At 43.5% G+C, this 14,593-nt stretch overlaps 1 protein-coding gene across 3 annotated transcripts in view; it reads right to left on the reverse strand.

Annotated features, from left to right (window-relative positions):
• The window catches only part of kmt2a (lysine (K)-specific methyltransferase 2A), a 147,532-nt gene that overhangs the window by 23,081 nt on the left and 109,858 nt on the right, over positions 1-14,593 (reverse strand). For all 3 annotated transcript variants that reach the window (XM_078533046.1, XM_078533047.1, XM_078533045.1), the window contains exons 22-27: positions 14,029-14,187; positions 13,589-13,706; positions 12,609-12,687; positions 9,501-9,661; positions 7,189-7,362; positions 236-4,751 (exon numbers count right to left, since the gene is read on the reverse strand). In XM_078533046.1, the coding sequence (XP_078389172.1) occupies positions 236-4,751; positions 7,189-7,362; positions 9,501-9,661; positions 12,609-12,687; positions 13,589-13,706; positions 14,029-14,187 (5,207 nt within the window). The remainder of the gene's footprint in view (positions 1-235; positions 4,752-7,188; positions 7,363-9,500; positions 9,662-12,608; positions 12,688-13,588; positions 13,707-14,028; positions 14,188-14,593) is intronic.

A 14,593-nucleotide genomic window follows, 5' to 3' on the forward strand; every position in this document is an offset into this window, starting at 1 on the left:
AAAGGCTCGGTTTCATATCTCATGCAAAAGATGGATGAGTCCTATACATACTCCCACAGGAGAGTGACAAATCATTATATATGTCAGACCATAAAAATGTTTTCATATGTTATAAAACTATTTAAAATCTGAAGACGGATATAATTTATGAAGCATTGTGTCACTCTTAAGGTTAGTTAAAAGAGACTTGTATTAAAACATCTTACATAGTTTGCTCTGAAACTGAAGTACTTACTCAGCATTGGAGGACAGGGGAACGTTGGTTGAATCAGACTCCAGAGCAGCTTGATGATCTCCAAAGGATTCAGTCATCATGTGGGCCGTCTTGTGCTTTTTAATGCTTTGTTTGTCCAAAGCAGGTGATGCCCGTTTTATCCTGGGCTTGGCCCTTGGGGAGTCTGAAGACACCACGGTCATTGCACTGATAGGAGACTGGTCCATGGAGGAAAACTTGGAGGTTACTGGAACTGGCGAAACCATGCTGGTGTTTGAAAAAACAACTGTGCTGCTCACAACGCTTGTTGACACTGTTAACGTGGTGGTTGACATTTGGCCTCCTGAACTGCAGACAGCATCTAGTTGGGCAGTTGTTGCCACACCTTTGCTAGACAGAAGCTGAGTTATTTGTTGGTGTAGCTGATAGGCCCCATCCTGGTCAGATGAGCTTGGTGCAACTGGTACGCTAACTGCTGGGCTGGAAGGCAGCAAGCATATACTTTGAGGTGGTGACAAGGGTCCACTGGTAGGGCTTTGTGGTGGTGCTAGATGTTGGAACATTCCTGCTCCAGACAATGGCACCGCCTGATCTGAAAGTCCTAAACTCTGTTGGCTAGCTTTGATTAACAGATTGCTTATTGAGCCAGTGATGTCCGTTGCCCCTAGCAACATGGGAGTGGTTAAGGTCACTGAACTTTGACCCAGAATATGGCCTGTTACCGCACCCCCACTAGTTGCTGCTGTTGCTGCTTGCATAGATACAACATTCAAAACAGACTGGCCTGGACCCAATGCAGATACGTTCCCAGCTGCCAAATGAGCGTTTTCTGAACCAATGATGTTTGTGGAACCTGCTGCCCCCAGGGTTTGCTGAAGCTGGGGCACAGGCAAAGATGACTGCTCAAAATACATCACTGCAGACTTGGGCCTTTTGATTATATTAGGAAGTGTTCGTTGGGGTCCTGTACTAGCAAGTGCTCCTAAATCCACTAAGCCTGTCTGGTTAGCTATCCCTCCAGGGACTTGTGATGGTGAGAAGTTAATTGAAGTTATATTAGGCACAATTTCTGAAGCAGAACTAGAAGTCTGTTGGTATGAAGGTGCAAGCTTCTTGCCCTTTTTGGAAGGTAGCCTGTTTATTGGTCTTTTCTTAGCTTGGGTCGATCCTGGACTAGAGGTCGTGGCAGTGACAAGCTCTGGCCTCTGACTGGACTCAGAGCTTAAAAGCTGCGGATCCTGAGGTGATTGGACCCCAATGAGGAGGCCAGGGGCAGAGCTAGTGCTGTTAGGCTGAAAAGCAGATGCAGTGGGTCCTGCAAAGGAATGTAACTGAGGGTGTTGCGATAAAGTCAGCAACCCTTTACTGCTTGCCATAGTGGCAGAAGTGCATATCGACTGGGAGGCTGGCAAACTTGCATTTAAACCTGTAGCTAATGCTAGGCTACCTCCCATGGAAACGTTTTGTGCAAGGGCTGTACTGTTTGCCTCTACAACTGCTTGTGCAGGACCCACTGAAGGTGCAAGAGTTATCTTTTGAGTAACACCATTGGGATGTGTGTGAAGAACATACAGTGGCTGTCCATGCTGATTGACGACAATGACGTTATCTGTTCCTGGTTTAAGGAGTGCGGTTGCCGTCTGTACCGTAGTGTTGGTAATGGGTGCGGGCCCAGGACTGTCCGCCGGGCTTGTGATGTATTTCTGACCCTGAGGTGGCACGGAAGAGGAAACAGATGTCGGAATTACAACTGGTGAGCTGGTGCCAACCACAGTAATGTCCTGGCTGTTGTGCCCTTGTTCCACCTGACTGCAGGTTGATGAGGTTAACTGGTCAGTGTCCATGTGACTTTGTATGAACTGATCAGACGTCATGTGGCTTTCGCCAGATGGCTCCACCACTTGATGCCTTATCAAAGAAACTTCAGCATCATTCACTGTCACTGACTTTTCCCCCGCCACTGTCACCCCCTTCTCTACTGACTCAGCAGCAGGTATATTCAGTACTGACTGATCTTCTGAGGAGGCCAGCTGCGATGTTGAAATGACAGTGAGGCTGCTGTGGCTTTGGTTGGAAACAGTTGGACTGCACGTTGTTAAAACCGAGAGGTCAGACGGCAACTCCAGGGGAAGCTCAAATTGTTCCTCTGCAGGAATGGAGGCTGAGACATCACTTTCCACAGGTTCTGTGCTGGACAGAGGTTGGGAAAACACTTCAAAGAGGCTGCCCATGTCCTTTCCTCTGTTACTAACCAGACCCAGACCCTCACCCAGCGTTATGAGTTCAGAAGATGATGACTCTGGGCTTTCCCCTAGCGTCTGCATAGACTGAGTGTTCTTAAGAACAAAGTCCATGATATCAGAAGGAAGGATGTTGCCACAGTCGTCACTATTGTTATTGTCTGAGTCATTGGCAGACTTCAACAAGTCTGTGTTAAAACTATCCAGCAAATTCTTGTCCGAAGGCGTGCTGGAGTGGCCTCGCCTGGCAGTGTCTAATGAGGTGAGAGAAACCTCCCCTAAGGAGTCTTGGCCCTGAGACTTCACTCTGCTCACTGGAAGGCAGTTATCTAACTTTGTATCATTGCCTTTCAGGTCAGAAACTGTTTTGACACCATGCTCGTCCTTTTCTACATCATCGACCCCACTGTTGACGGTTCCGTCAAGGTCTAGGTTTTCAGTTCCGTTTTCTTTGGCTTTTATCTTGCTCACCTGTGTTGCTTTGCCCACCGTCGTGGCTACACTGGCATCACTCTCTGTGCCGTCATCAACACCATCGAGCTGGCTGATCCTGGGTAAGCGACAATCCTCCTCTCCATCAAAGAAATTACACGGCTCAAGCCTTCCCTCTCGATCAGACGTGATGACCGTTCTTGTGAAATTGTAGTAATATTCCATATCCTCATCAGAGGATGTGTTTGGATCATCAGCTCCATCTACCTGTCCTTGAGTTGACTGCTCCCCTCTTTTCTTCCCCGAGGGATCTCGATAGAATGGAAAATCCTCTCCACCATATGACTTTACACCATAAAAGGGAGTCAACCCAAAAAATGTAGTTGAGCGTGCCCGGGCACTGCGTCGGGGGTACCGTCTTTTGTTTGAATCATTGTCCTGGGTTTTGTTCCCATCGACATCCTCCTGTGAAGTCTGATTTCCACACTGCAGCACGTGCTTCTGAAAAAGATTTTTCACCCTTTGCTTGTAGACTTTGTTGCACTTTGGACACCTCAGGACTTCCCGTTCATTTTCCGGACTTTCCGTCATTACAGAAGGCACAACTGAAGAGGACACAGCCTCGTCACCTCCCTGAGTGCTGCCCGACATGGACATGGTCAGACTTTTGTCATGATCCTCCTCAACAAGGTAGTCGGGTTCTAAACATCCATGGATTCCTTGCTTTTTGCGAATGTTAGCCTGGACTTTGTCTAATGGGGGTTGGATCCCATCCCCAATGATTGTGGCTAAAGGATGCTCAATGCCAGCCGATTTGTCCCCAAACTTCTGTTTAGGTTCTTCAGCAGACTGAGATTTTTTATCTATTTCAGCCAGCAAATTGCTGGCTGCCTTAGCATTAACCGTTACGTCTACAGTTGAATCTGCATTTGGACTTCCCTCGTAATGCTTTGCTGCCTGTGCTTTGCTGTTTCTGGAAAGATCAGCGGTGGAAGCTTTAGTGCCAGGTTTCTTCTCTGTGCAGTTTGACCGAGGATGTTCATTTCCTGTGGCCGTGATATGGCTGACTCCAGCAGACTGTAGCCTTGTTCTTTCAGCATCTTGGCTGACAGCATGGGGATTGCTTGTTTTTCCTGTTTGCACAGTGTCCTTGTTTTGCTCGACTAGCCTTCTTGAATCCTTTTGATGGAAAGGTGACACACTGGCTTTAGTTTCTCTAGAGACAGATGTTAAAGAGTTTGTATGTGACCCACTGTTATTAAATGCTTCTTTCTGTGAAGGATGTGATACCGTTACAGTAGTAACTGAGTTAGATGTCTGTGCTAACGCTGACGTTGCCACTGAACCATCCAATGCATTTACAGTTGTACTATTTTCACCTTTCAAGGCAGTGCTTCGAGATTGGCTACCAGATGAAGATAGAGAATGTTCTTTTAAACTGTAATGCCCACTGGACATCAGCATTGACCTGTTAGGTTGTGAGCCTAATGCGTGAGAAACTCCTGTAAGGTGTATTGGGGCTGAATCAATGCTACTGATTCTTTGCCGGCTAGAAGGACCAGAATATCCTTGGAGTGAAGTGCCTAATTTGTCTGAATGAAATGCTTTATGAACAGTTTCACCAGGCTGGCTCCCAGAATCCATGTCTGATGATACGCTGTGGGAGGACAACGGAGATGTGTTAATGTTCCCACTCGATCTTACATAAGTTATGCCCATTTGGGAAGGAGAAGCCATTCTGTGCCTGGAATGTTGCGGCGATACAGAAGACGTACTGTGTCGTCTGGAGATGGTGCTGCGCCTTCCTGACGACAGTAGGGCGTCGGCAAATGTAACAATCTCGTGCATCATTGGTGTGGGGCTCCCTTAACAAGAAAACAAAAAGGTTATTAATTATTACTATTCCTAGTTCCATTTCCACATTTTCTCATCCACCTTTAAATTTGAAAAATCTGCATTACAGGAATAGGGATAGACTATTCAACCCTTCCAGCCTGTTCCTCCACTCAACTAGATAATGGGTGATCCTTTACCCGCCATTGCTCCATATCCCTTAATACCCCTAACTAATAAAAATTCATCAATCTCATTTTTTAAATTTTCAATTCACTCCGGCTTCCACAGCATTTTTGGGGAAAGTGTGTTCCAAATTTCACTACCCCTTGTGTGAAAAATGCTCCAATTTGACTCCTAAATGGACTAGTTTTCATTTAAAGAGTATGCCTCTTGTTTTGGATTTCCCCACCACAGGAAATAGTTTCTCTCCATTTACACTATCATTTTGTCATTACTTTTATCATTTTGAACATTTCAATCTTCTAACTACAAGGTAATACAACCCGAGTTTATACAGCCTATACCCAGAATTTAAACCTTTAAGCCCGGAATCATTTAGTCAGATACAAGACGCATCAGACATAGTTAACAGTACATCTTCCCTTCACCCCCCTGGCGGCATTCCGCAGGGATCGTTCTCTCCGGGACACCCTGGTCCACTCCTCCATCACCCCCTACACCTCAACCCCCTCCCACGGAACCTTCCCATGCAACCGCAGAAGGTGCAACACCTGCCCCTTTACTTCCCCTCTCCTCACCGTCCAAGGGCCCAAACACTCCTTTCAAGTGAAGCAGCATTTCACTTGCACTTCCCTCAATTTAGTCTACTGCATTCGCTGCTCCCAATGCAGTTTCCTCTACATTGGAGAGACCAAACGCAGACTGGGTGACCGCTTTGCAGAATACCTTCGGTCTGTACGCAAGCATGACCCAGACCTCCATGTCGCTTGCCATTTCAACACTCCACCCTGCTCTCTTGCCCACATGTCCGTCCTTGGCTTGCTGCATTGTTCCAGTGAAACTCAACACAAACTGGAGGAACAGCACCTCATCTTCCGACTAGGCACTTTACAGCCTCCCGGACTGAATATTGAGTTCAACAATTTTAGATCATGAACTCGCTCCTCCATCCCCACCCACTTTCTGATCCCCCTTTTTTTCCAATAATTTATATATATTTTTCTTTTCCCACCTATTTCCGTTATTTTAAAATGTATTTCCATCCATTGTTTTATCTCTGCCTTTTAGCCTATTTCGATGCCTTCCCCCTACCCCACCCCCACTAGGGCTATCTGCACCTTTATTATCACATTCCTTAGATAATATCACCAGCTTCAACACCTCTTTGTCCTTTTGTCAATGACATCTTTTGGTTATCTCCACCTATCACTGGCCCTCTATCCAGCTCTACCTGCACCCCCCACCCAAACCAACTTATATTTCACCTCTTTTCTATTTTTCCTTAGTTCTGTTGAAGAGTCATACGGACTCGAAACGTTAACTGTGTTCCTCTCCACAGATGCTATCAGACCTGCTGAGATTTTCCAGGTATTTTTGTTTTTGTTTTGGATTTCCAGCATCCGCAGTTTTTTGCTTTTATCTTATAGTTAACAGTAAGCTCCTTCCACAGGGCTTAATTAATGTGTCTTAAACTCCAACTTCATAAGAGAAACCCTACTACACAATTGCGATGCTCATTTCCACCATCAGCATTGCATGTAGCCTCAGACTAAGATTGCCAACACCAAATGTCACAGGCTTGTAATCATCAAGAACAAATTGAAACTACCCAACTTAATTTCTTATAGGTCCTTTACAGATAACAGAAAAAGACGACTGTTGTCCTACCAAATTGGGTTGTATTCAAGCCCAAGCCAAACAATAAACTATAACATCTTCTGAAACCTACATTCACACTGACAGGATTAAAGATGCTGATTTACCTTTTTAAATTCCTGCAAATTACACTAAATGATTCAGAATACAGAGGGAACTTAAAATGTGAATTTAAAAAAGTTCCATTGGTCCAAAAATAGACTTCAAAGAATTTCCATATCAACATCTGAAATACGCACAATTTTCTTCAAATAAACCCACAATCTAACTTTTCTATAAATCTTTTGTACAGGTATCAGCAAAATAAAAAAATGACTTATAATTACACTGTGGGATATCAATAAACACTCAACACATTGATATGAAATGCTTTCTCTCCTAAAGGCATTAACTGGTTTATGGTAAACAGGTTGATTCATCTTTTAAAACACGGATAAAGGGATTTCATACAACCTTGTGATTGCCATTATTACCTCACAGCATAATTTCATGGCCTTAAAAACACCCGCAGACGCAAACATTTATCTCTTTACTGTCCTCTTCTATAGATTGCCTTAAACTAATGTTAGTAAATAAAATAGATAATATCCATAAAATACAGAGCTCAACACTGTGCGTCAGTTTTATTACCTGGTGATGGAAGGGGTCTTGATCCAGTGCTTGGAGACCGTCGTGATGGATTGGATATCTGAAGCCTACTTCCCGACTGCAATCGAGGAGGTATTGGCCCGGGTGTGTGAGAGGGTGGATGGTGGTCCGGTACTTCAGACACACTTGTGTGTTGACTCTCTGCCGTCTCAATTTCTGTCAAAGAAAAGCCAAATTGCTCATTAGCGTTTCTTGATGGCAGATGGCCATCACACAGATGGAGGCCACTCAGTCCATCATGCCCATTCTGGCTCTTTGAAAGAGCCACCCAATGAGTTCTGCTCCCTTAGATGTATTGTTTGGAGGAGGAAGGGTACTTGGGTGTTAAGGAAAGCATTGAAGTTTGTAGATACCTCATTGCAGCTTTAACTCTTTCAGATGTGCAGTCAATTGCAAAGACATAGCTCTCCCTTGATCAGCTGCAATCCCGAACATAAATGGTGGGTGCTGCAGGGAACTGAAGACAGCGCCAATCTATGAAAATGTTAGAGCACCAGCAGGTTAATGCTGCCATTGCCAGGAAAATTCCCAACAATGGGCTGGTGGCATGCATTCATTCTCTGGATCTCCAGGTGTGACTAGCTACTATTCTCCATGTGCAAAATGAAAGCAGCCCAAGGAGATTGTTGGCTCTGTGCAGAACCAAGGTGAATACATTGAGAGCGTCCAAACAGTTGGAATTTTGTAGCAATGAGTACAGAAGGTACTAAATTACTCCCACTACCTTCAGGTTTTACATACAAAATAAAAACATGGACACCTCAAAAAAAAAATCATTTAAATTTGGTATGCTGCACGAGGCATGAGCAATGGCAATACTTCAAGTGACAAGCTGCACTCTTTCTTTACCTATACTGGTGAGTCCTGAAAGAATACACTATAATTCCTATATACCCACTTTTTATATGCTGGTGAAAGTCATGTTCTCCCACCTTTACTGAAGCATGCCTGAAGTATCAAAGAACTTCAACAAGAATAAACCAACTCTACATTTTCCTTTTGTTACTCAAAAGAGATTCAATGGATACAAAGATAGGCAAGAAAGTGCACATTCTGAAACTACTGCATTTCAGGGTAGTAAAGAATCAGCAAGCAGTAAACATACGAATTAGGAGCAGGAGTAAGCCATTTGGCCCCTCAAGCGTGCTCTGCCAGTTGATCTGATTATGGCCTCAATTCTACTTTCCTGTCTACTCCAGAACAAACAGATTTGTTCTTTCCAAAGATTTGTCTAGACTCTCAACAAGAGATGGTTAAAACCATGCCCTTTTTTTCCATAATTTTATGCTGCTTTGCCCATGCGATTTTTTTAAACAGATAATTAAGGAGTTCACTCAAGATATTTAAGTTTCTCTTCAATTACCTGTCTCTAAAACAAACAGGTTAATACCTTAATTAAAACAGCAGACAAAATAACCTGACATGAATACTGTACGATAATATTACACAGCATAATTTCCAGACTTGGATTTCCTTGTTCTAACCGTCACCTCTGGTGAGTCAGACATGCAATCTGCTCAGTAACTGCTGCATCTAACAACCAAGGAGCATTCCAAATTAGTCTAACCTGATTGATGTTTCATTCTTTCACTTCCTCCCTCTCTCTCTCCTCAGGATTTCTGCAGTTAGGTCAAGAATCACAGATACAAAATACTTACTATCCTGTGGAGCAACAGACGTATGCTGGGATCTCATTCTTTAGGAAATGAGTTCAGAAGGTTACTGCAAGTGGTGTTTTGTGCAATGAGCTTGCTGAGCTTTAACTACAGTTAGCAACAAAGAACATATTTATCCTCCCTTCCTTCTCCCAATGCATTACTTAAAAGCAGACACAAATAAATTGAAGCTTTTTACTTAAATCAACAATGCTAACTTTAAGCTTACAATAGGATTTTTAAGGTAGCCGCATTTTCACATCTGTGGGATTAACACAATTACAACTTCATCAGATATAACAGCCAGGGCCAATTTAAAAAGTTAATTATAACACCAGTTCATCACTGGAATGAGTTTTTATGAAGTTGGTAGTCTACAAACAGCAAGCAAGCGGAAACCATTGTTAAATCCTATTGCACAATGGTGTTAGATCTGCAAGTTTTTAAATTTATAGCCAGCTGGAAGTGCCTTGGTTTAAAAGCTTACCCGAAAAACTGGCCCTTACAACAATTAAGTATTTAGTTGTCAGAGTAAGTACTCTGGTCCAGGAGTAGGATTTAACTGGCAATTTACTTCTTTTTTATTTAAGCTTAAGAACGCTTTAGGGACAATGTCCTCCACCTGTACCTGTCTCATACCTGTTGGACTGCTCGGACTATGTGCTATGGTTCTGTTTTCACTGTGTTCTAAAGTGCTGTTTTTTTCTGTTTCCACGGGAGGCGGTCGATGTTCCAGGATCTTGCATGTGTACACACATCGCTTCCTAGCGTCAGTTGTGCTCCAGTACACCCTTGAGCACCTGTCAATTTATAAAATGTATAGACACAAATTAACAGAATGCCTACGAAGCAATGCAATCACCAAAATAAAAGCTCCCAATTTTAGTTTCTTACTACCAGTAATAGAATGTATTATTTAATTGAGAAATTAAGGTGAAGGGTCAAAGCCCATTCTGCAAGACATCAGATAGGGTGAAAAGGTTAGGAGGTTAAACAAATCATGAAGTAGTGGTTAACCACATCAAGTTTGGCTTCTATACCTCCTAATTCAAAATTGCTTAATTCCAATTAAAATAATGCCAATGTCCACAAAAAGCAGGACAAATCTAATCCGGCTAATTACCGCCACATCAGCCTCCTCCCAATCATCAAAAAAGTGATGGAAGGTGTTTTCGACAGAGTTATCAAGTGAAACTTACACTGCAATAACCTGCTGACTGACGCTGAGTTTGGGTTCCACCAGTCCACTCAGCTCCTGAGCTCATTTCAGCCTTGGTCCAAACATGCACAAAAGTGCTGAATTCCAGAGATGAGGTGAGAATGACTGCCCTCAATATCAAGGCAGCATCTGAACGAGTGTGGGATCAAGGAGCCCTAGCAAAACTGGAGTCAATGGGAATAGGGGAGGGAACTTTCAACTGGCTGGAGTCATACCTAACATGAAGGAAAATGGTTGTGGTTGTTGAAGGTCAATCATCTCAGTCCGGGGCATCACTGCAGAAGTTCCTCAAGGTCGTGTCCTAAGCCCAACCATCTTCAGCTGCTTCATGAATGACCTTCCTTCCATCATAAGGTCAAAAGTGGAGATATTCACGTGATTGCACAATTTACAGCACCATTCGTAAATCCTCAGGTACTCAAGCAGTCCATGCCCATATGCAGCAAAACCTGGACAGGGCTCAGGCTTGGGCTTATAAGTGGCAACTAACATTCGCGCCACACAAGTACCGGGCAATGGCCATCTCAACAAGAGGGAACCTAACCATCTGCCCTTGATATTCAATGGCATTAACACTGGTGAATCCCCCGCTATCAACATCCTGGGGGGTTACCATTGACCAGAAACTGAGCTAGACCAGCCTTATAAATACTGTGGCTACAAGGGTCTGGGAATTTTGCAGCAAATAATTCACCTCCTGACTCCCCAAAGCCAGTCCACCATTTACAAGGCACAAGTCAGGAGTGTGATGGAATACTCCACTTGCCTGGATGAGCGCAGCTCCAACAACATTCAAGAAGCTTGGCACCACCCAGGACAAAGCAGCCCACTTGATTGGACCCCATCCATTAACTTAAACATTCACTCCCTCCACCACCGACGCACAGCGGCAGCAGTGTGTACCACTTACAAGATGCATTGCAGCAACTCACCAAGGTTCCTTCGACAACACTTCCAAACCCTCAACCTCTACCACCTAGAAGGACAAGGGCAGCAGATGCATGGGAACACCAGCATCTGCAAGTATCTCTCCAAGCAACACACCATCCTGACTTGGAACCATATCATCATTCCTCACTGTCACGAGACCCAAATCCTGGAACTCTCTTCCCTACAGCACTATGGGTGTACCTGCACCAAATGGACTGCAGCAGTTCAAGAAGGCAACTCACCACCGCCTTCTCAAGGGATGGGCAATAAATGCTGGCCTTGCCAGCAATGCCCACATCCCATTAAAGAATAAAAGAAGAGAGATATCAAAACTGGACAATTTCATCTAAATTGCTACAGATAAGTCAAATTTTGTAGAGTTCACTGAATATTCCGCAGGAGGAATCGAAGCTGAGAAATACGCAGTTGAAGGTGATTCTGCAACACTGCCCAGGAGTTAAACCCCTCACTGGAACTATGGGTCAGAGATTTGGGGATACAATGCAGTAGCACTGACCCTGACCCACTCTTTCTGCATGCATTGCCTCCCCAGCCAGAGTGTAATGTCACCCACTTGATAACACTGTATCTGTACCTGGTTAGCATCCCTAATTTTATGAATAAATATAAGAACACAAAATTGTTATGCTTCACTAATTCAAATTTAAAAGAATTAATCTCAATTCAAATGTTTAATTCTTGTCATTGGGGTGTTATGTTAGACAAAAAGAAAAATCTGAAAGAACAACAGAAAATGGTGCAACATATCCACAAGAAAACATTAATCCGACTTCATTTTCAAATGCTGTGAACTTTTAGTTTTTAATTATAATAATGGACTGATCCTGAAATCAGGAATATCAAACACCACCATTTCCAGTGTGCTCAGTCACATGCCCTGGGCAGGACACTGAGCTCGTTGGGTGGGTGCACTACCGACCTGGCCAAGAGTAAAATGACGTGCAATGACATCAGGCGAGCGTCACGATGCCATTACGTAGTCCCGCAATAGTTAGGTCAGCAGGCGCACGCTGGAGCCGGAATCGCGCCTGCCGACAAGTAAAAGGCCTATTAAGGCCATTAAGTTAACAACAGTCCTGAATTTTTCACTGACCATTCAACCTAACAGTTGATGGGCAGACAAAAAGGCCAAGCAGCCGTTGCATTTTTTAGGAAACCTCATTCATGGGCAGGATAAAGTTTCCTAAAGCAAATAAAAATAAAATAAAATTTTAACACGAATTAAAAACATGTCCCTGCTCATGTGATAAGAGTCACATGAGAGGACATGTTTTATGACATAATAATTTTGTGCATTAGTTTGTTTCCCTGAGCTGCCTCAGGGAGATTGAAGCGCTCTTCCGTGCGCATGCTCGAAGTTCACGCTAGGCCTGCTCGCCCTCCTTCCCCACGCCCGCACAGGCAGCGCTGAGCTCTGCCGCCCACGTTCCACGCCAGACGGGCATTAATTGGCCCACCTGCGTAAATTCATGGTGCGGTGCCGATCATGGGCAGTGGTTGGCTTCCTGACCGCCCCACCACCCCCGCCATGGGCAAAATCCTGCCCCCTATTTCATAGCGACACAATGGAAACTTACTGATAGCCGATAGGGAACAACTTGGCTTCACAGTCAGAGAGATCATTGAGTATCCCCAAACAGTCTATTGTCATAGATCCTAGATTAAGGGATGAAACAAAATGATATTAAAAAAGAAAATGCCTTCATGAGAAACATCTTAGCTGAAAACATGGATGGCTGTCATTACACTGTAGTGAAGCCAGTCAGTCCCAAATTATTATTCTTTTAAAATGTATTCCAGATGTTACTAATTCCAATGTAAAAATTTGAATGAGTTCCAGATTAAGGATATGTAAGTACCTGAAATTCCCAAGTAGTAACTACACAGAATGTACCACACAGAAACAGGCCATTTGGCCCAACATGTACAAACCCCTATGTTCATGAAGGGTTAAAGCCCTTCATGCAGAATGCCATATAGGTTGAGAATGTTCCAACATGTTCATGCTTCCCATGAGCCTCCTTCCACTCTGCAATATGTGAACTCTTACAATACATTTTAGGCTCTAACCTGCAAATCCAGGCAGGAAATCGAAACATAGCATTACTCTGTTAGAATGCACCAGTCAACTCAGACTCTCAATTATAGCAAAGGCCTCATACTGGTAAACTCACAAAATGGGTTGCAAGGACTCAACAATACTGCTAGAACTTCATTCTCAGCCATAAATTTTCAAATGCAATTGATGTGGATTGTTGTTCATTAACAAATGCTTTTTAATTAAGACTCTAAGACCATCGCAAGGAGCTCCCATTTCTTTCTCTGCACTCATGGAGAATAAATAACACATTACACTATACCATTGAGTCTTTTCATACAAACGTTTCCACCTTCTATAAACCTACACGTTTGACCAAATTTTTGGTTACCTATTTTGATATCTCTTCATGTGACACAGTGTAAGATTTTGTTTGATAATCATTCTTTGAAGCACCTTGGGATGTTTTTACTCTGTATAGGTTTATACAGCTTTATAAATGAAAGCTGTTGTACTAACCAATCATCATGTGGATACTCTCTGGCTCAAGGCCTGTCAGAAACTTCCTTCTTAAAGTGATGTCCTCAAAGTCGACGAAAACTCTTCGTAAAACCTCAAACCCATCCTCAGCAACAGTCTATAAAGAAACATTGCATGGTACATCAGGACTGATTAAGAACATACAAACAATTCAACATTTGCCTCTCCATTCAATGAAGAGGAATTGGAGAATTTGAGCTATTAGACTCAATGAACAATTTTGCTACTAGATCACTTAATGGGCTCGCTTCCTTCTATATGTTGAAGAAAAACAATATTTTACAGACACTTTGTTCAGTTTCATTGACAGCTAAATTCTGCCCTAATTTGTGGCACCGATTTTCTGAATCTCATTGCCAGTGGGAGCTTCGGCTGCTGGTTACAATAATTGGGAAATAGCTCCAATCTCTTGAACCTACCTCTCCTTTGACCAAATCTTTGTGCCGCTGGCAGTACACCTTCTTGTCATCCAGGAACACACAATTCTTTGCCCGAGCGCACATGAAGTGATAGTTGCTCTGACAGGATGTAAGACAGCAGCCAACAGTAGCCCCAGCCTTCTGACAGCATTCACAGCGCTAAAAAACAATCAGGATGAATAATCATCATCTATAAAACACTAAACTTAGATTACATTTTTTTTTGTAAATCAGCCCTACTGATTAGGTAGTTTGTTATGATAAAGTACACCTGACTTCAAAGGTTAATTCAAATCCCATCTATGTAACAATGCTCCTGTTTATAATTTCATCCCCATGAAAAGGGCTGAATTTTACGTTACGTTATCCACAGCGTGGGGGGGCATCGAAAATGGGTGGGCGCCCATCCCACCACCTTCCCGCCCAGCCATAGTACGGAGAATTACAGGGGGTGCAGACAGGCGCCGAAATCGGCAGCCCACCCGCCTTATATAATCAACAAATAAGGGTTAATAAGGCTTGTTATCAAGTTTGGTGTGGGTAGCAGGACAGGAGCAGAAAGAAC

Source organism: Cetorhinus maximus, chromosome 2, assembly GCF_964194155.1.
Source record: "Cetorhinus maximus chromosome 2, sCetMax3.hap1.1, whole genome shotgun sequence".
Lineage (NCBI taxonomy): Eukaryota > Metazoa > Chordata > Chondrichthyes > Lamniformes > Cetorhinidae > Cetorhinus > Cetorhinus maximus.